Here is a 22385-nt window from a genome sequence, read left to right as displayed (position 1 = left end):
GTTTGTGAGAGGGATTAGATGGAAGAAAAAGTCATTTAATTCAATGATATAATTTCATGAATTGCATTTTGAATCCTGATCGTTCTACACTTGATGCTATACTTTCACTTTTAATTTAAAAAAATTAAAAAAAAATGCTCCAATGCCCAAGGCAGATGTTGTCAAGTTGATCATTTTTTGGTCGACAAAGACAATTTCATATTTAATAGATGGCAGAAACATAACAAGAATATGGCTGCGCATTTGATAGTATGACAACGAGTCCCAGGGAAGCCGTTTTTATAGACGCAATTAAAAGCGCAGGCGCCGCTCGCTGCTCGGCTGCGTTCCGTTTGTTTGGGCCCTTTTGATTTATTTGGAATAATCCAAAAAGATGAAGGTCTTATTTGTTTATGCGGCGGCGGCGCCATTGATCTGATGGATTTACGATGGAGCACAAGGGCAAACACCTAAAAGGACGAGACATCTTCAAATTGTATCATTAGTCGCCTCAAGTGGATCTTGAGTGGAAATTATTGAGCTAAAAAAGTGTGTGATTACACTTTAATACCATCATCAATTTGTCATCATATTCCTGCCTTTAAAAGTGCTTATGAATCATGCACTTGACATCAAGGTAAAAAAAAAAGAAAAAAAAGAAGAAGAGACAGACAAGACAGTAAAAAAAAGGGGGAAATTCACTCGCCTCTCATATAGCCGGGAGCATTATACGTTGGCGCCCCCTTAGTGCGTCTTGGAGTACTGCAGTAGAGTGGACCACCGCTTCCAGTCTTCCAGCGGGACGTTGAGCTGAGCGAGGCCGAGTGAGAGGCCTCGTGAGCCGGCCACAGCTGGTAGGTGACCTCGGTCCTCGGTGGTGTGAAGCTGGAGAAAGAATAGAGGCTGATGACCACATCGATGTGTGTGTGTGTGTGTGTCTGTGTGTCTGTGTGTGTGTGTGTGTGTGTGTGTGTGTGTTTGTGTATGTGTGTGTATGTGTGTGTGTGTGTGTGTGTGTGTGTGTGTGTGTGTGTGTGTGTGTGTGTGTGTGTAACAATGTCCATAAACACGCCATTTGGGGAATAAATAGGAAAATCATTTTATTTAGTGTTTCCTTGTGTTTTTTAGGATGCATATTGATGCATTATGAGTATATATTTTTTAATAATGAGTCATTATTACTTCGTTGGCAGCCATTGACGACGATGGACGACACATTTATGTACAGTATTAGATTTTTTTTTTGCCATTGACGACCCCAGACGTCCAATCCATTTCAAATGGGAAAGTCTGCAAATGATCATTGCCAACCCTGCCAGTCCAAATGGATCTGACATATCTAAAAAATAATAATAATCTAAGAAATTAAATATAAGGAGGGGTAAAGTGTCGTGACTTGGGCGAACCGTGCCGCCTGAGAAATTTTTAGTAAAAAAAAGTATGGAGCAACATCAATATTATCAGCAATAATAATAAAATGTCAAGAAACCACCGTCAGAAAAGACAGGAGATACTTCAGGGCTTCCAGAACAAGCATAAAGGTGCAAGGAGTCTCGATGGGGTCTGGTTCTGAGTGAACGATAATTCTATGAAAGTGAATAGTATCGGAACGACGTTTGAAAAACAATAAAAAAACAAAAATAATAAAAAAGCGATTTCCCTCAAGTGCGATAAAATATGAAAGGTTTTGGATGAGAATGCCAATAATAAGAGGGGGTTGGAGGTGGTCTCTCTTGTCAAAGAGTGTCCAGACAGCGAAGAGTTAAAAAGGAGGAGTGACACGCCTGATTGGAGAGATTATGTGCGGCCGACAAAACGCGCGCGTCGCCCAGCGAGACGTCCACAACACCGGAACACGTCGTGCGTGCGGGGGTGGTGCGGGACGCGTCCTGGTCCGAGTCCTGGTCCTGGTCCTAGTCCTGGTCCTGGTCTTGGTACTAGTCCTGCTCCTGCTCCGAGTCAGCTGAGGAACATTTTTCGCTGCTTTTTTTACTTCTTATTCGGCCGTTCTCGTGGATTATTTTATTCCGATTCTACACGAGAGGTAAGCGGATGGACGGATGGATGAATGGATGTCTGGGTGGGTTCAATTAAATTCATATTCATAATAATACATTTCATAAAAATAAAAAAAAGCCAATGCAGATCGCGATCGAGGACGATTTCCCCCCAATTTGGAGCAAAATACCAAGTCAAAACATCCATTTTTGGCAAACAACTTGCACTCGAATTGATCTAAACTGCATTTTTTAAATCATATTTGCACACAAAAACATTTTTTTTGTAGCTGTCATGGGTACAAAGGATTTTTTTTTTTCAAAATGTCCATTAAAAATGCTATTTTATCAGAAAATGATACTTTTTTTATTCCGGAATAAATATTTAGTGCGTGCGTATCAGGTGCCAGTTTAGACGAGAATGAAAGAAAGAAAGAAATAACTCATCATCATAATAATGAAGCGCTCGTTCTGCTTTAATTACACTCTCCCATGCCGGGTGGAAAGTGGCGGATTATGCAAATGAGGCTTGTGATAAAAAAAAGAGGATAAAAAAAAAGAATGGATGACTTTATGACGGGATCAGGATTAAACTCTGTTCTATTTTCATTATTATAACAGAATTAAAAACGCGCGTTCATAGAAGCGGCTATATATTGTACACTCATTTTAAATGAATAGGACAAAAAAGAGAATTTTAATGTGTTTTCGAAAAATAAACGCCATTTATTCCGTTTTCTTTTGTAGTATTCCACTTAAATATGGCAGTGAATGAATGGGCCTCAAAATGATGATTTATATATTGTTTTTGGAGCGATAATATCAAATTAATACATGGAGAAAATGGGACTTTATTGCTTTTATTCCCCTTTTAAATAGCAAAAAGACACCGTCATCAAAATGTATTTTGAACATTTTTGTAACATTAATAATACAGCCAGCCTGTTTTATTGCCTAAAATATATCTTTAGTTTTAATATTATCAGTGGTCTCAAAATAAATAAAAATGAATTACAGTCAACCTTCACCTATTTAAAAAAAACTCTATTAATGTTTTGAAAAAACGCTCAGTGCAATAAAATTAAAAATATCAAATATAGTCATTAATTGGGCAAATTAAAGTACTATAATAAATAAGAACATTTGTTGGACGCTCAAGAAATCCCCCCAAAAGTCTCTTATTCTCTTGATTATAAGAAAAAAAATGTCCAATCACATTTATTTTGAAATTCCCTAATATATGTGAAGCAATTGGAATACTGCAAAATAAATGTGTTATCATTGGAAGTGAATGCAATGGATTTGACATATTTAGCTTTATAAAATGTCCTCTACAGAGGACAGATTTATGGATTTTTTGGGATATTTGCAAATAAAAAGGTCGCAAGTTATAAAATGGAGTGTCGTGTGTGTCAAGGCAGAGTCGGACCTAGACCATGGAGGAGTCGAGCTCGCAACCGCAGCAGCAGCAGCAGCAGCAGCACAAGGCGCCGCTGTGGGACGGCGACGCCAAGGCGGTGCAGCAATGTCTGACGGACATCTTCACCAGCGTCTACACCACCTGCGACGTGCCCGAGAGCGCCATCTTCGGGCCGTGCGTGCTCAGTCACACGTCCATGTACGACAGCATCGCCTTCGTCGCTCTCAAGGCCACCGACAAACGCACGGCGCCTTATATCTTTCGGGTAAGCGCCATATTGGATGATTGGACGCCGATGGGACGCCATCAAGTTCCATTGGAATTCAATTCAATGCATTTAGTAGCACTATGTACAAGTATAATGAGAAAAACACATGTATAAGTAGTCCTAAAAAGACTTCGATATAATAAAAATTGAAGTGAGGTAAAAACAAACAGACAAAAAAATCACTAAAGTGCAAGATTAAAAAAATGCAGCACTAACGTAAATGTTTCTACTGGTCGTATTTGGGTATTTTTCCAATCGTGAGTTATGATGGTGATTTTTAATGAGTACAATTGGAGTTTGTGGTCTTATGGGTATGTAAAAATTGTATGTTATTTGCAGGAAAAGAATTAACGTGTAATTGGACTTTTTTTTAAAATTAGCAAAGACGTTACAGATTAATCGGTGGTGTTTTAATATACTGGGGGATCAAAGTCCTATTATGATATTTAAAAATAGATGAATTTATATCTATGTGACTACAATTGGATATTTTGATGTCAATAATGTGACAATTAAAACCAAAAAGTCATCATTAATGCAAGACATAGAAATGATAAACTCATCAATATTTGATCAAAAATAGCGTGATAGATTTACAAGATGTTGGGATGTTTTTTTAGTGATGATATAATGACACTGTCGGAAAAAATGGGAAATTTAAATAACCCAAGTAACTCGCGATATTTGGATAATTACGGTGATTAAAAATACATAGAGAAAAATCCATGATATGACAAAAATATTTAATCTTCTGGGAATATTGTATGGAAATAACAAAGATTTCACATGGTAGTATGGTGGGAATCACCATTGATATGAAATTGCGATATGAATATACATTTTCCACAATCAGACAATATGGAATTCTATTCAACTCAATGGCACCATAAACAGAACCTGAATTGTAATGATTCGCCGTTGCGGTTAGCACAAATCGCTAACCTGAAAGTCTTTCGACAGGTGGACACGTCGGCGGCCAATAGCACGTCGGAAGGCCTGATGTGGCTCCGCCTGGTGCAATCGGCTCGGGACAAGGACGAGCAGAACCTGGAGGCGTACGTCAAGAACGGGCAGCTCTTCTACCGCTCGCTGAGGCGCATCGAGAAAGACGAGGAACTGCTGGTGTGGTACGGGAAGGACCTGGTGGAACTCTTGCTGCTCACCGCTGCCAGGGTGCCCGCCAAGAGCAAAGGTGAGGGGAGGGGCTTCACGCTATCAAAGGTTTTGGGGTCCTACTGAGCGTTTTAGTCCACCGTGGTGGCTTTTCTAAGCCTGTGGACGCTACGGGATCGGCAAAAAGATGGAGCTGGGGTATTCGGTCAGAGGATTTGAGCTCGACGAAGCGGCTCGGGCAGCTGGGCACAGTGTAGGCCTTGGCGTTGAAGTCTTCTGGGCAAGGGTTCTGGGTTAATAGTACGGGAATGACAGTATTTTTAGAGGTGTTTGTGGTCACCGCATCACGGCACAAATTTCTGCCCGCTATGCTTCATTTGAGATAGTTTCTGGAAAAAATGGTTCCATCCAGTTGTGTTGGTGGTCACAAATATCAGAGATTTATGGGCAGTATTGATGAACGGGAGCTAGTTTTCATCCAAAGTTGTTATTACATTACAGACAAAGTTTTTTTTAAGCTAGGTCTACATTGTCTTCTGTGTCTGTGCTCGCTACTGCAATTACTGGAATTCCCTGAATACGGGATGAAATAAAGTTCTAAATCAAGGGTGTCAGACTCTGGTGGGTTCGCGGGACGCGTTAACGTCAACTCCATTTCATGTGGGCCGGACTATTTTAGATATAATATTTAGATTTTTTTAAATAAATTGATTAAATGAACTGGATTAAAAGCCCTGAATATTCAGTTTTTATAGATCTAAAACAATGTTTATTTTAGCTTTTTTTTTAAAATATATTTTTAGATTTTACAAAATGATTTTTGAACTAAAAACACAGAAAAAAATGATTAAAAAATGACAATTATTGATTTAAAAGGGGGGAAATCAGGAAATATAATATACATCTATACTCTTCATTTAAATTTGATCCTAAAACACAAAGTCGGCACTCATGATTGACTTTCCCGGGCCACACAAAATGATGCGGCGGGCCAGATTTGGCCCCCAGGCCACCACTTTGACACTTGTGTTCTAATCTAAATGAGTTGAACCTTCACCACAAGCGTGGCTACTCTAAACTAACGCCGGTGTTTTTTTTCCAGGCGGCAGCCACAACTCGTGTCCGGACTGCGGCCAGAGGTTCCAGTTCGAGTTCCCCTTCCTGGCGCACCTTCGCTTCCGCTGCACCAAAAGACTGCAGAACCTGACGGGAGCGGACGAGGATCCCGGCAGGGAACGCAGCCCCGACCGTCCCAACGCCACGCCCGCCAGGAGCAGCCCCAAACGCGGGCACGGCCGCCCCGAGGGCGACGCCAACAAACCCTCCACGGACTTCCACAACCTGGCCCGAGACATGGAGAACAACCGCAGCGGCAGCCCGGCCGGCGACAAGGAGGCCCAGGTCTGCAGCAGCGAGAGCTCGGGGAAGAGGAAGTTCTCCGCCGTGGACGAGCGGGAGTCCCGGCGACCCGGCTTGCCGCAGTCCAAGTCCAAGGAGGAACTGGCCACCTCGGCGCAGAACTACCGCGGAGTGTACGGCCTGGAGGAGAACCGGGCGCTGCCTTCTTCCGGCCCCTCGGAGACCAAGTGCAGCGCCTTCACCGAGGTCAAGAAGTCGATCCAGACCCTGAAGAACCACGGCAGCAGCAAAAGCCTGTCCGGCGGCGGCGGCGGCGGCTCGGAGAACAAAGACCGCCCCGGCGGCGGCCCCTCGGAGAAGCACCTGAACATCCGGCAGGTCCTCTCCGAGACGCAACCGCCGGCGGCCAGCGCCTTCACCTCGGTCAACCAGGGCGGCGAGCGTAAGAGCGCCTTCAGCCAACCGTCCCGTTCCGCCTACTCCCAAATCTCCCCGCTGGTCATGGCGCCCAAGCTCTTGGACTGCCACCCGCCGGTGGGCGACACCATCTCCTCCAGCCGCCTCTACCAGGCCGACCACCTGGCCGCCAAGCTGCAGGGCGCCGAACTGGGCGCCAACTGCCCCGTCCCGGGCGGCGTGGCCAAGCAGAGCCCCTTCGTCTACGCGGCGGCGGCCGCCGCGGCCACCGCCGCCGCCACCGCCGCCACCTTCTGGCCCAAAAACTCGGGCGCCGTCCAGATTCAGATGCCCTCGGCGCTCACCCTCCTGCCCCCTTCCTTCACGTCGCTGTGCCTGCCGGCGCAGAACTGGTGCGCCAAGTGCAACGCCTCCTTCCGCATGACTTCGGACCTGGTCTACCACATGCGCTCGCACCACAAGAAGGAGTACGCCATGGAGCCGCTGGTCAAGCGGCGGCGCGAGGAGAAGCTCAAGTGTCCCATCTGCAACGAGTCCTTCCGAGAGCGCCATCACCTTTCGCGTCACATGACGTCGCACAACTGACTCCCGGGGGCCTTGGTTAGGGTTACGCTAGGAAGGGTTCTCAGACTTGCTCATTCTTCCCCCCCCCCCAGACAGAATTCCTCCCAAACATGATTGGTCGATTTGATTGGGGCAAAATCCTCCCAATGCGCTAGTGGTTCTGTAACAGTCCAGGCTAGATTTAGCTCCTCCCAGGTCACGATTTATTACTTCGTCACCCCTAACTGTTCAGCTGGCGGACATTGTAGCCTGAGAGAGATTTTTTTGCATGGCAACACGCTCGTAACATAACATAAACAAATTGAAATGAATTTGGATTACGATGCAGACACACTCAAAAATAAGTTTAATCTAACCTTACACTAAACTTAATTCTAATTTTGTTTGACATTTTGATACCTTTCTTCTCCCGGGTTGCCTCTATTGGCCCCGCCTCCACCCTGACTTTCAGATGGAACCTATCCAGGGTCGTTTGCTTTTGTCTTCCCTTCAAAATATTCCCAAAATGATGCACACAAATGTCCTAAAAATAAGAATAACGCACCACCACTTGCCAACGAGAAGTAGTATAAACTCCTCTCGTATTAGCGATTGCTCCGCCATTAGCACTGACTAACAGGAAAACAAAACACTGGACAATTTTTGGCCAGGTTTGCACGCTATGGCTAATCCTTACGAAGCAAGTGCAATGCGTTACATTTCTAAATAAAAAAGGCATCATCAGTTGGCTTTATTTTAAAGCTTCTCAAGGACAAGCTCTGATTGGCAGAGAGTGTCTCAAAACTTTTGACCGCAGGTCCAATAACAGTCTTATCCAAATCTGACAGTTTTTACCCACAATCCCCGAACAAATCAAGTCCTAACTCCCTCGTAATGCTATATATAGCCAACTAGCATACGGTACATAGTCGTATATCCACTAAAAGAACATACGAGCGAGCCTAAAGAAAATTTGAACGTTTGACAAACAATCCCTGAACAAATCAAGTCCTAACTCCCCCGTAATGCTATATATAGCCAACTAGCATACGATACATAGCCGTATATCCACTAAAAGAACATACGAGCAAGCCTAAAGAAAATTTTAACATTTGACAAACAATCCCTGAACAAATCAAGTCCTAACTCCCTCGTAATGCTATATATAGCCAACTAGCATATGGTACATAGTCGTATATCCACTAAAAGAACATACGAGCAAGCCTAAAGAAATTTTTAACGTTTGACGAGCTAACCCTGACTTATTATTCGACGCACTTCCTGTCAAGAAGAAGCTAAATTTAGCCTGGCAAAAGACGGCGACGCGGCGCCCGGGATTCGTCGTCCCCGGACGTCTCCTCACGGCACCCCCGGCCGTCCCCTGGCTCCTCCCCTTTGCACTCCTTTTCTGGAAGGTTCCCTTTTGTGTACAAAAGATAAATGTCACGTTTGAAAATGAATCTATTTATGAAGCACTTCCACATCTAATAAGAGAAGATGGAAATATGTGTAAATGTACAGTGAGTGGTATTTTATATCCTACACGATTATAGCGCGCGAGCGATTGCATGCACCACCACCACCACGGCAAAGCGTTTCGTTTCCACGCCGACGTGTGGCTGGCGTGTCGATACAAAAAAACGGCGTCCCTCCCATTTGAAATACAAAAGTGTGATCGTCATCATCATAATCATATTTTGTGTCCGTGTGGGGGCCACGTTCCACGTTTTAATGTTTCTTTTCCGCCCGGCGGGGAAAATTTATTACGTACGACAGTTGATCTAATCATGTTGAATGCAATGACAATAAAAATAGCTTTATTTTCAAATGGTCTTGCTCTTTTATGCTTTTTATATTTTCTCATTCTTCGTTTTCATCGATAAAATATGGAAAACGGCGATTTGAAATCTGTTTAACGAGAGAAAAATATTTTTGGGTGGTATTGTGATGGTAAATTATTATTTTGCTGAATGCATACAGGTCAGATTAAACAGTGTTTAATTTATTTTAATTGTGCATTACGTGCTGGATATTTAATTATACAATGAGAAATAACCATTTTGAGATATTAAATGTGTATTTCATTAATATTACAAAGAAGGTATAATTACACATTGGCTGCAATAATATTTTTTATTGTTATTGCATTTAAAGAATGAAATTTTGTGTCAAATGTCACTATAATGAAGATATGTTATAAATCTATATTCTATTGCAAGCTTGCAATCTCAAAATATGAAATTCAAATTTAAACACCATTTAATGATTTATAGGGCAATTACAATTAAGAGGCTTCAACAACTATAAGATCATTTGTATTTAAATTAATTCACAATAAAAATAGGTTAGTAGTAGTTAAGTTAAAAATATTAAATGTGATTTTAAATTGGTCCTATGGCATCAAATTAAACCTTTAAAATGTGAGGGAGAACAAATTATTAGAGGTCACATTTATATGAATACATTCCGATATTTCAAACATGAAACAAGTTTTAAATAAAAATACTGCGAGGGAAATTAACCTTTACTACACCATTAAGCATTTTTACTATGCTACAAATTGCTACAAAAAAAAGGAGAATAAACTGCAGGTTGTACAGTTTAACAATACCAGATATTTTTTAAACTAATTGCGTGTATTTATAGCTATAATTAAGCTCGAGGCGAATGTAAATTTGATATAAAGTAATGCAAGGTCACCTTCTGTATTAGTTATGTTACTTCTACATGGCGCATATAAAAATAGCCTCAATATATGGGAAGAAACAAAACGCTCATTGATTTCAAAAGTGCGAAAAAAAGGGGAACAGCGACATTGCGTGGCACAAAACGGAACTGCAGCCAACAAAACTACTAGGAGACAAATAAATAGAAATGGTGGAAACTAATGAATTGAATATATACAAATAGAAAGGCACCCACGCACGGTAACTTTCACGCACAAAATACGATACACGTGACGTCATACCGACAACAAACACACACACACACCATGTCGCAGTCACACACACTTTTTGATCAGTGATATTTAGTGACCTCATGCTTTGTCGCTTGTGTCATAGACACGAGGACACTTTATACGTGTGCTAAGCTGGCACTTCCATTTGGCCCCGGGCCGTGGTCACGCTACATTTTTACCCCCATTTTGCTGACACGACTCAACGCTTAAACGCCAGCAGGTAGCCAAACCCCAAAAATAGACCGCACACGCTCGCCCTTTCGCCCTTATCCGTCATTTTGGACCAATTAACCGTTCGACTAGGCGGCGGGCAGAAATGGGACGAGTCTCAAGGAAGTCTCGAACCTTAACCTTCCGGTCCCAAGTCGGTCCCGAGTAGGTATTTTGGGGGGGGTGGCTTCAAAGTCAACTTGCGGTAATAGGCGACCTGAAATTACATTAGTGTAGTTTTATGATCCTAATAATATTCATTCTTTTACTGAACCGCTTGTCCTCACAAAGCTCGCGGGGCAACGGGGGTGCCGGAGCCTATCCCAGCTGAATTTGGGCACGAGGCAGGGGACACCCTGAATTGGTGGCCAGCCAGTCGCAGGGCAAAATGAGACAAACAAACAATCTAGCTAGGGGCAATTTAGCAGCTAGCTTAGCATGCATGTTTTTGGAATGTGGGAGGAAACCGGAGTACCCAAAGAAAATCCACACAAGCCCTAGAGCAAGGGTGTCAGATTCAGGTTGGTTCGCGGGGCGCTTTAACGTCAACTTGATTTAACGTGGGCGGGACCATTTTAGATATAATATTTTGATTTTTTTTTTTATAAATGGATTAAAAGCCCTGAATATTCAGTTTTTTATCGATCTATCAATTTACAAGAAAAGTTCTGGCACCAATTAATTCCATAAGTAGAGATATGACTGTATTTAGACAATCAAAGGAACGACCCAAAACATGTTGGTGGATTCTTCTGGAATTAAAAAGCCACGCCGCTCCTTGTTTATACGAGCAAAGGGGATTAGTTGACGGGCCAACGGAATGGCGCTACGTTAGGGACAGTGGCGTGCTGTTTACACAGCGGGCGACGCTCGGACCGGCCCGAGATCAGCCGGCTGCAGACAATTAGCTTAGCTTTGCGACTTGTAATCCGCGGCGGGGAGGGGCTTGGCTAGGGGGGCGCGGGATGAAACGTGGCTGACGACAGTAAAGCGCCACCGTGACCCATTTTGAGGAACTCATTATTTCACAATAATTTCAAACGGGCCGGCCCGGCGGCTCAGTGGTTAGCGCATTGGCCTCACAGTTCTGGAGTGATGGGTTCAAATCCAGGTGGGTCCACCTGTGTGGAGTTTTCATGTTCTCCCCGGGCCTGCGTGGGTTTTCTCCGGGTACTCCGGTTTCCTCCCACATTCCAAAAACATGCATGCTAGGCTAATTGTATGCTAAATTGCCCCTAGCTACGAGTGATTGGTTGTTTGTCTTCTCATGCCCTGCAATTGGTTGACCACCTGAAGTCAGCTGGGATGGGCTCAAGCACCCCCTGCAACCCCCAGTGAGGATAAAGCGGTTCAGGAAATGAATGCATGAATGAATAATTGGAACTGTATTGATTTCCGCAGCCCTGAGAAAGATTTGGGTTGTACCGACTCATGAATACGAATCCATTGCGCATCTGCTGACAAATTAAAGGACAAATTAAACCACAGGTGTCAAAGTGGCGGCCCGGGGGCCAAATCTGGCCCGCCGCATCATTTTGTGCGGCCCGAGAAAGTAAATCATGAGGGCCCACTTTCTGTTTTAGGATCAAATTCAAATGAAGAGTATATTAAATTTCCTGATTTTCCCCCTTTTAAATCAATAATTGTTATTTTTTATCCATTTTTTAGTTCAAAAATCATTTTGTAAAATCTAAAAATATATAAAAAATACCTCAAAAAAACATTGTTTTAGATCTATAAAAAAACGGAATATTCAGGGCTTTTAATCCAGTTCTTTTAATCCATTTATTTAAAAACCCTAAATATTCTATCTAAAATGGTCCGGCCCACATAAAATCAAATTGACGTTAATGCGGCCCGCCAACCAACGCCATCGCCTCCCCGCTGCGGCGCGGTTAATTCGCTCAGACGTGCGTCCGGGCTAACGCGCGCCAAAACTTCAGATGCTCGGCGCGCACGCGGCTCCAGCGGCGGCCCGACGACGACGGCGGCGGTGGCGGCGATGGCAACCCGGGAGGGAGGACGGAGAAATGCCCGGGGCGATGAGATCATCGGCGGTATAAATATCCTGGGGTGCGTGCGCGTGTAGGATTTCAGCTGGAAATGCGAGCGCTGGGACAGGCGGGTGGTCCAGCATGAACGTCCCGCTGTACCTGCTCACCGTCGCGCACTTGGTGGCCGCGGCGCATGGGGGGGAGGGGGGGTCGGAGGAGGAGCGGGAAGTCCGCTCGGGGCGCCGGACTTGCCGGCTCTACTGCAGGGTGGGGATCGGCTTCCATCTCCAGATTCACCCGGACGGCAGAATCAACGGGAGTCACCAAGCCGACCCTCTCAGTAAGTTTACGCTTATGTTTACGCGACGTGGTTTTCGGGGGTTGGGGGATCAGGGGGGGGCAATTTGGGAGCCTCAACACCTGGATTGTGTAAAACCTTTTCATGTAAAACTGTAAACCGTGTTTGGAGCCTTAATCCAGTCATGAGATCCATGAAAAAATGAATCTGGTGCTTTTGTGATAGGATGACACCGATTTGAAACCTTAACCTTGGTTTGAAACGCATTTTCACCTTTGACCCTAATTTGGAATGATAACAATTCTACTGTTGCCTAACAATGCATTACAAGCTGATTTGAAATACTTTTTGATCGATAATTCAGGCCTGAAACCGACTTCAAATTCCGAACCACTCATCCAAATTTCAATCTATTTCTTTTTCTAACACAGGTTTTGAATGCTATTTTAAAGACTTAAAGCCCTATTTTAAGGCCTACTTGTTATGTGACTATTTATTTATCGACAATTTATTTATTTATTGGTTATTTATGTTATTGTTTAATGATTATGTATTGATTTGTTCTTATTTGTGCAATTTGTGGTGACATTTTAAATCTCATTATACTGACAATAAAAGCATTCCATTCAATTCAATTAAAAATGCTACTGCGCAAACACTTACATTTTTTTTAATTGGAGAAGGCTACATTTTATAGTACAAATCGATCATATGTCATCATCAACACAAGTGTAATTGAAAATAAACTCACCTGTGTGCCAAAACTACAATAAAGTAGAACTACTTTCACTTGGAAATAGAGAGCGAATTAACATTAAAAAAAAAACGCAATTTGAATTCATAATTTGCAAACATCTCACTTGACATCATCATACAGTAATCTTAACAAGAACTTAAAATGTTTTTAAAAATAATTAATAGCAGAAAAAAATTGCAGAGTAGTGAATTCGCGCTAATCGAGGGAAGACTGTAATTGCAAAATGACAACAATAGGACATTTTAGACAAGCATGAAATGGTTAAAAACTCTTACCTGTCAGTCAACGATGATGGACCAATGGACGAGTGAGTCGGTCTTTGGACTTTGCAGGTATCCTGGAGCTTTTTGCCGTGTCGCAGGGGGTGATCGGCATCCGGGGAGTACACAGCAACCGATTCCTGGCCATGAATAACAGAGGACGCCTTCATGCCACTGTGAGCACTAGCAACATGCTAAGCTAACATGCTACATGTACGTTGATAGTACTACAAACATTGTTTTGAAATCACCATCAAGCCACAATTTGACATCAAGTGGAAACTATTGAAATTGCAACTTGAACGCCAACAAAAGTGTTTTTAACGGTTAAATTGTCACATGTACGTTTGCTGGCCACAAATTTCTCGCACAACGTCGCTTAGCTTAGTTTAGCCCAGCGTCAGGAATGACCCCTAGTTAGCACGCATTAGCGGGCGAGGAAGATGAAGTGGTGTCTGGTCTGGTTGATAACACGCAGCTGAAGTGGAAGTCAATAGGAAGCAAGTCAAAGCGATTAGGGGTTCTCCAGGGAACCCTTCCGAGGACCCTGCTTTTGTTTGGGCAAATCCGGTTAGCCATTGGCCAAGCGGCCACTTCAAAGGCGACCGCTGCGGTTACAAACTGACACGAATTCAAGTTGTTTTGTGAAAATTCAAAGTCACCACTACTCTGAAAAACCCAATAAAAATGAGAAATTACAATTCAATTGTACCGCAAAAAAAAATAAAAAATATATATATATAAATATAATATATTATATAATATATATTATATATATATGATTGTGCCGTAAATATAAATATATATATATAAATATAATATATTATATAATATATATTATATATATATGATTGTGCCGTAAATATAAATATATATATATATATATATATATATATATATATATATATATATATATATATATATATATATATATATATATATATGATTGAATCGAGGGTATGGCTTATATGTGCATAAATTAGACTTGACTTGCACAAAACACCATAATGCAAGACAATGCGGCTGATACGGTCATTTATTTCAAAATAGAGAAAAGATAAACAGATAAAGCGCTTGACAAAATTCATTTTGATGTATATGTATGAAATTTAAAAAAACGTATGTTGCATACATAAAATGTGAAAAAACTCACTTATTTGTCATTGCTCGCTCAGGGCACCGCCATCTTACCGTAGTTTACCGTAGACTTGGTGAAAACTAGACCGCTACAGACACACTTCTTGATTATACTGCTCACTTGACTTCCTTTTTAAATTTGTCTACGTGCAGGCAACACATTTTCGGAATGTTGAATTATAAATCCATTTATACGGTATCTCAAAAATTCTATGTGGGATGATTTTTCTAAAGATTTTCTCTTCAAAGTAACACATTTGTACACCCTAGTAAAACCAAGAATATGCAGGTGAAAATTGTGAATCATGGGGCACGTTATACAAGAAAAATTATAAAATTCAACGATTTTAAGGCAATTTTAAGAGTACGGCTTATATGCGAGAAAATACGGTAATTTGTTTACCATTTTTTTAGAGTAACGCACGTGGAAAAACTTTACAAAAGCAACGTCCAACTACATTGTTACTTTTGCCCAAGTTTAACAAACAACACTACTCATTTCTTTAAAAATATTAGATCCAAAATGGCGGCGCACGCGTGTGCAGCGGCTCTTTGCTCTCCAGTTTGGTGCTTTGTTTCCCACCAATTTCGTTATACGCAGCTGTGTATAATGACAATAAAGGCTTTTGATTTGATTTAAACTCGACATCTTAAACGCTTTGTGTATAAAAATGTGCGACGTTGTTATGGCGTGTAAAGCACAAGTGGAGGAAAATCCAGTTTCTCATACCTGTCGTTGTCGGTTTGTTTTGCTTGGGAATGGCACCACAAAACAAGGAGAACACCCGCATTTGGGTCTGGTTCCCACCGCTGCCAAATAAAAAAATACAGAGTCAAAATGAGGGAAGAGCGAATAAATTCCAGCAGTTTTGATTGTTAGCGGTTAGCACAGGTTAGCAACCAACGGCAAAGTGGCTCCAAAGACGAATCCCGCCGTGCGTTTAGCTTCGGTTTTTACGACGTGCGGTAATTAGCCTAATGCGAGCTAATGACGTGGGAACTATTTGCACGTTTGTGTGGTCGCGTCCAGATGCTTTCTCGTAAATTCGACGGCCATGACATCGTCTTTTCCTGACTTCGTAATGAGTCGCTAGTCAGCAGCTAGCTAGCCGCGACCTTAATTCAAGGTTTGCTGTGGAGACGAGATGTAAACAAGATGAAAAAGGAAAAATAAAGTTGTTTACTATTGATAAGTAAGCCTTTGTGACAACATTTTGGAAGAAATATCGATTTAGAAGGTGAAAAATAATTATTGATATGTTTGAATGTTAATATAAAAAGACGTATTAAAAGCTATAGTCAATTTTTTTTGAAAAAAAAAAGGTAAAAATTACAGTTGCAGGCAAATTTTATTTTTGTGTGTATGCTAGTTTTTTTTAAATCAGATATTCATAAGATAATTATTAATTGGTTTGTTTGTGGTTGTTATTTGCCTGTCATTTCCTTATTTATTTATGTAGTTGACTTCTTATTTATTTATTTTTTATGTATGTATTTGTTTGTTGTTATTTATGCACGTTGTGGTGAAGCTTTAAATATCATTATACTTGTATAATGAAAATAAAAGCATTCAATTCAATTATAGTACTTTATTCCCCCAAAAAGGTTCAAGAAAAATATATGACAGTGTTTTTCCCTTTAAAATAAAATTTTAAGACATTTTTAATTGAAAATGATTGCACTTTATTCCTATTTTATTCCTATCTTTGGCCTAGGTGTCATTCACGGACGACTGCAAGTTCCGCGAGCGTTTCCAGGAGAACAGTTACAACACGTACGCTTCCGTACTTCATTGGAACCGCAGGACTGGTCGCCAATGGTTTGTGGCCCTGAACAAGCGAGGCAAAGCCAAGATGGGTTCGAGTCCGCGAGTCAAAGCCCAGCACGTCTCAACGCACTTCCTGCCCAGGGTCGACCTCGGCGTCGACGGCGAGCGCGGATTCGCCGTCACGGAAAGGAAAGTCGACCAGCGGCGGGGAACGCCCGCTAAAGACGACAAAACCAAAGTCCGGGTCGGGACGCAGACCAGACAAGTCAAGTACTGGCCTAAGTATCGGTTTGGATAGAAAAGACAGTTTCCCCAAAAACTTCGGAACATTCCCGACATCCTCCATTTTCAGAAAAAGTTCCTGTGGATTCCATGTAAAAAAGGTAGCTAGCTAGCTAAGCCTTTGCCAAGTTGGACATTTCTGGTCTCTGAATATAAAAATGGACTATTATATTAACTTTCTCCTCCCAAATGTATGTCACTAAGAAAAATGTTGGAGTGCAATTAAAGGGAAAAAAGGTGAAAATACTGACAGGCTGTTAGTCCTGATCTTAGATTGTAAAAATGGCCAATTTTTAGCATTTTATGTCACTTTGAAAACGGTGGAAAAAATTAAAATTAAAACGCCATGAGGAAACATTAAGTTGGAATTAGACAAGAAACTTATATTTCTAAAAATTACTAAATTACATTTTCTAATCATATAGTGTTGCAGGATTAAAATTTAAATAAAGATATGTTGTTGTTTTTTAAATAAAGGTTTATTGAAAGTCTGTTTTTTATGATTTAATTACTCTTTGTATGCATATAAAAGCTTTGAGTTGTATTTTTCAAGTAATATGTTGAACTATTGTATTGTCAATATAATTGTAATATTACAAAATGAGTTGTAATTTATTGAGGAAACAAATGTACATTTTGCATGAATGATAAATCAGAAAAATGCATTACTTGAATTTCCCTTACATATTTTGTATTGTAAACAATAAAACCTTCATTGTAAAGCTGATAATTTTATCATTTTTTTCTTTAACATATTACCTTAAAATAAAAACTTTTATCCACTGTAACCTTATGATGTATTTCTTTGCAGAATTATTTAAAGGTAGATGTGTCGAAAAAAGAAAAACAAGCTTTTAAGAATTTTAACTCACTGCAAATAACTGTTTTCACCTGGTGCGATTTACATTAAATATTTATATTGCAATGTGTTTATGAAGGAGACTTTATGTGACATTTAAATCACAAATAAAGACATAGTAGTGAAATTTCTGTTTTTATGGAAAAACAAAATACTACTACTTAAACAGGAAGATACCACTCATGGTATTCCATAATAGCCTGTGCGTAGTTGCAATCTATAGGGAAAAAAAGCTATTCATTGTTCGATTGTCGATCGCCAATAAGAGTTAACACTTTAGAAAAAGGAATTATATAAAACTTGAAAATGATCGATCATCACAATTACGTACCTCAGATTTCATGTCATTTGCATTTCAGGCAAATAAAGACCTCGGATTGTACCACTAACTATACTAAGTGGGGGGGGGGGGGGGGGGGGGGTTCTTTGATTGGTACAGGCGTGTGTGAGTTCCGCTTCCGGCAAAATCGCGCCATGGTAACTCGACTACATACCAAGAAAGTGGAGTCAAACAAATGCGACGACGCAGTCAAACCCTTTAAAAACTACGAAGAGTATTTGGATTCCAAAGTGACACCGATTGAATTGTGCTTCCTAAGAGTGAGTAAAGTTTGCTCCTACTTGTTGGCCTGTTTAATAGCATAACCAAACTGCGAGTTAAGATACATTTTGTATTATCCTTAGCACAACCGTAGCACAACATGGCGTCCCCCCCTCCCAACCCCAATTATTTAAAACAAATGTTTTTTTGTGTTAATATGTGTGCATTTAAATGTGGTGCACCGAACTGGGAATATTTCATAATTTGTTAACATCGTTATTTACTTAGTTATGATAATTCTAGACAGGTTATCAGGTCGTAAAGACAGTATATATACGCAGCCCAATCACCTAGTAAAACTTGGTAAAACTTCCAATTCAATAAAAAAACACCCCAAATTACAACCTCACGTTCAAGATAAGGTGCTTTCTTTGTATAATGCTATGTATATTTTTGTATTATAACCAGAAAAAAGGAGTCAAGAGTTAGTTTTGCCAATAGCATCATGGAAGTAGTAGTTCTCAGAAAAGTATAAAACAATTGAATTTTTTTCCGCGTAACGAATTAATTCATTATTAACCATACATTTATGGATTGTTAAACTTAAAAAACACGTCTGTCAATAGATTTAAAACACTGCATCTATTAGTAATTTATGGAATTACTATTTAGTTGAATTTGCCTGTTTGGGCCACGGTGAGGCGCTAAAATGCAAGATAGTATTATAATTAGAGCAAGGGAGCACCTGCTGTAAAAAAAAAACAATGACGCTAAATTAAAATGAATCAGAATGCTAACTGCCCTTTTTTTAATCAAATTCTTTGAAAATTGCCCAAATTGGCAGCACTAATGGTGATAAAATGTACTCCGAAGATGTATAAGTCCAGTTTGTCCCTATTTTCTTGATGTAGTACTCGGCTCAAACGCTAGAAGGAAGCACCGCTCAATTGATACTCAAATGGCGTAGAATGGCTCCTTTGTGAACATTTAACCCCAATTCCGCTAGATGGCACGCTTGCGGATGATATATTAGTTCATTTTGTTTGAACACCTGTGTCCACACCGGGCATCAACAAGCCATATCTGACCTGCTAATCAGCTGTCGTCAATCACTGTTTAACTGGTCCGGGCCGGACTGGGTCACCACCACGCCGAGGCACGGCCGCCTCCCGATACGCGGCTACGCCGCCCGGGCCTGTTTTTACTGGCCGCCGCTGTTTGGGGCTTTTCAGGTGGTGGGAGAGGTCACGTTACAAAGTCATCACCTCCGCCGCCAGGATGGATGTTGCGGGTACGCGTCCAGCGTGAAGAGACGGCGTTTCGGGGCCAACTTGGGGATCGTTCCTAGCGAGCAGCATCAAAAGAGCGGTTGCTGGGGGTGGTGGGGGGGGGGTTCCAGAATTTCCGGACGCGAGGCGGCAAGCTGACAGGCCGCAGCGTACGAACTGACAGCTCGGTTTGCAGCTTGGACGTCAATGACGCTTCGGCACCGAGAACACCTGCACGAAATGGCTAACAAAGCGCTCCGTTCACCATTTGAAAGTACAGTTTGTGTGGGGGGAAAAAGTGCTGTTATGGCTATATTTCGGGGATGTTTTTTTTGGGGGGGGTTAGTCATAGTTTATATAGATCATCTATCAAATATTGGCATAAACGGCTGAATGTTTACACATAAAAGAGGAGTGATTAGTTAAAGATCAAATAAACTGTCAGTGTACGATTCAAATCAAGCCAATTTTGGACAATTCCATACATGTCAACTCATATTTTTTCCCATATTTCATAATTTTTGGGGGTAATTTCTAATTGTGTACGCCATATAACAACTTTTTTTTCGGGAGAAAATATTTAAAAAGTATTTTTTTTATAAAAGCGATCTGGTTTTAGCCATTTCGGCTCTAATCCGGATCATTTCGTTACTGGTCGCAAACCTCCGCCATTTTCACTATATACATATAGCGCGTCAGCAAGCAATGTACCCACACAGTCAAGTTGTTAGCGACATCTACAGAATCTTGAATTTAGTATACTGATTGGGCACCGCGTCCACTTTGGGGAAAATTGTAGACTTTTAAGTGCATCTTATGTGAGTAAATATGCGCCACATTCCATTTGTGCGGTTTATTATCACTTAAGGGGAATTCCAATCATTAATAAGGGGAGTGATTGTCCGAGGTTGCCAGGTATGCAATTCTGACGCATGAAATCGCTTTCAAGTGTATGTTCTGAATTTCAAAGTAAACTATCTCCGGATCAATGAATGTTTTTGACTGGAACCCGTTTCTAAAAAGGTTAGGTCGAGTTTCAAATGATCCCTTTTCTGCTTTTCCAGAGCAAGGAGTCGGCCCGCAAGCTGGTGGAGCACGGACACAAGGGCACTGTGCTGAGTCGGCAGGAATTCCAGCAGCGGAAAGCAGCAGCATCGGCGTCGGCGACCGGCTCCCGCCGGAACCGGACTCGGTGAGTTTTCCTCTCCGGGGAGGCGTCACCCGCGCAGAAAACCGCCCGCGACATATCTGGAAGCACTTTCACGCTCTGAAAACTTTATGTGACTACGAGTGGTTTTTGTGTGTGAACGGGCGTGTATGTGTGGGGGTTCCAGGAAGCTGCTGGGTATCGATTTCCACAAGGGTTTGACTTCCAAATTCAGTTGCACGGTATGAAGCATATAAAAAAATGATTTTGACACAAATGCTTGACTGGCCTTTTTGTGTAGAGCACATGTGTGTGTCAAAGTGGCGGCCCGGGGGCCAAATCTGGCCCACTGCATCATTTTGTTTGGCCCGGGGAAAGTAAATCATGAGTGCTGACTTTCTGTTTTAGGATCAAATTCAAATGAAGAGTATAGATGTATATTAAATTTCCTGATTTCCCCCCTTTTAAATCAATAATTGTAATTTTTAATCATTTTTTTCTGTTTTTAGTTCAAAAATCATTTTGTAAAATCTAAAAATATATCCCCAAAAGAGCTAAAATAAACATTGTTTTAGATCTATAAAAAAACTGAATTTCAGGGCTTTTAATCCAGTTCTTTTAATCCATTTACAAAAATAGTCCATCAATTTCGTAAATAGAGGTACAACTGTATGTTCATTAAAATGAATATAAATATGTTCTTTAATATGTGCTCTCCTTTATTAAATAAATCAAACTCAAACTACACTTTATAGATATTATGCTAGCTAACTTAGATGAGCAGGGAAGAGTTATTTGCCAAAATTTTGATGTTGTACTGTCAATATAGCGCGCTAATTTACATCCAAAAAATTCTAATCTGAGAAAAAGAAAATAATCCTAACTTTATCTTGGAAATGAAAAGAATAAGGTTTATTCAACCGATACAAACTCCCCCCTTTGCTTCCTGTAAGTCCTTCTGGCTTCCTTAAAACGATGTTTTGCGCTTTTTTGCGGGGTTTATTTTAAAAAGCCTCCAGCTTGTCCAATCTGTCAAATTCACTGAGTTGAGAGCAGGAACTTTAAACCAAGCAAACAAGCTAAAGATAAACCCCCGCAAATTTAATCCTAACCCCCCCAACGCCAAATGACTTCCACATTGCCCCATCCGACAAACCTTGAACATTTTGTTCCTTGAATTTCTCTCAGCGATTTTCCCAAATTACCGCCGCCATTTTTCTTCTTCTCCTCCATTGTTCATCCGCATTAGCTCCTCGCTAACACCTGCCAAGCGGCTTCACCGAGCCCTCCAACACAAAGACAACTTTTTTTCCCGTCCACGTCGTTGTTGTCGTAAAGCGTTTTGCACCTGTGGACACCAAAGCCCCCCCCCTAAAGCCCCTCCTCCGCCCTGCTGTTCGGGGAAGGTCTTTCACCTTCCAGTCTGGTGTCTTTTCTCACCATTCTGTCACGGTTTTTTTTCCTAGCCCTCCTCCCTTTTCAGTCCGGCGTGCTCTCCCGGAGACCTTTAGTGACTGCAGGTGTATAAATAGAGCTGTTTTCAATTAAGCCAGCCCGTAGCGTGCATCTGATCAATGCGTGCGCCGCCCTCCCTCCATTTTTTTCTTTTTTTTTTTTTTTTTACCCCTGCACCTGTGGTAATAAAATACGTGGGGGAGTGGAGACGTTGCCCCGCCGTTGGCCCGGCTCGCCTCTTCTCTCAAGGACAATGTGGATTTTTTTTTCTCTTTTAGCGCGCTAAAGAAAGGAAGAAGGGGGGAGAAAAAAAAAAAGACAAAACAAAGAAGCTTCCAGTGCCGTGAAATTCAA

General features: G+C 41.4%; 3 protein-coding genes and 1 long non-coding RNA gene across 6 annotated transcripts in view; 3 read left to right on the top strand and 1 right to left on the bottom strand.

Moving 5' to 3' along the window:
* Positions 1 to 677: 677 nt before the first annotated feature.
* On the bottom strand, positions 678 to 18030 carry LOC144074863 (uncharacterized). 2 transcript variants are annotated; one of them, XR_013300404.1, is made up of 4 exons: positions 17952 to 18030; positions 15442 to 15521; positions 13590 to 13714; positions 678 to 864 (listed from the first exon to the last, which is right to left on the bottom strand). It is a non-coding gene; the product is annotated as an uncharacterized LOC144074863 (long non-coding RNA). The 2 variants fall into 2 exon arrangements; XR_013300403.1 differs by lacking the exon at positions 678 to 864 and adding an exon at positions 4554 to 5066.
* On the top strand, positions 1821 to 8479 carry prdm8b (PR domain containing 8b). 2 transcript variants are annotated; one of them, XM_077601500.1, is made up of 4 exons: positions 1821 to 2023; positions 3398 to 3661; positions 4625 to 4856; positions 5880 to 8479. In XM_077601500.1, exons 2-4 carry the CDS (start codon positions 3413 to 3415, stop codon positions 7136 to 7138), a joined length of 1740 nt encoding a protein of 579 aa, XP_077457626.1. In that variant the 5' UTR covers positions 1821 to 2023; positions 3398 to 3412; the 3' UTR covers positions 7139 to 8479. The 2 variants fall into 2 exon arrangements, with proteins under 2 accessions (XP_077457626.1, XP_077457625.1); XM_077601499.1 differs by having other exon boundaries at positions 3394 to 3661.
* Positions 12113 to 16843, top strand: fgf5 (fibroblast growth factor 5). The gene is made up of 3 exons (XM_077601501.1): positions 12113 to 12599; positions 13647 to 13750; positions 16427 to 16843. The coding sequence occupies exons 1-3, from the start codon at positions 12401 to 12403 to the stop codon at positions 16775 to 16777; spliced, it is 654 nt and encodes a 217-aa protein (XP_077457627.1). The 5' UTR covers positions 12113 to 12400; the 3' UTR covers positions 16778 to 16843.
* Positions 18031 to 18084: 54 nt separating the features above from the next.
* The window catches only part of cfap299 (cilia and flagella associated protein 299), a 40235-nt gene continuing 35934 nt past the window's right edge, over positions 18085 to 22385 (top strand). Inside the window, exons 1-2 of the mRNA XM_077601220.1 lie at positions 18085 to 18220; positions 20494 to 20621. Coding sequence (XP_077457346.1) covers positions 18095 to 18220; positions 20494 to 20621 — 254 coding nt within the window. The 5' untranslated portion in view covers positions 18085 to 18094. The remainder of the gene's footprint in view (positions 18221 to 20493; positions 20622 to 22385) is intronic.

Source organism: Stigmatopora argus, chromosome 5 (genome assembly GCF_051989625.1).
Source record: "Stigmatopora argus isolate UIUO_Sarg chromosome 5, RoL_Sarg_1.0, whole genome shotgun sequence".
Classification (NCBI taxonomy): Eukaryota; Metazoa; Chordata; class Actinopteri; order Syngnathiformes; family Syngnathidae; genus Stigmatopora; species Stigmatopora argus.
Note: the sequence above shows the minus strand (reverse complement) of the source record. Positions and strands in the feature narration are given on the sequence as shown.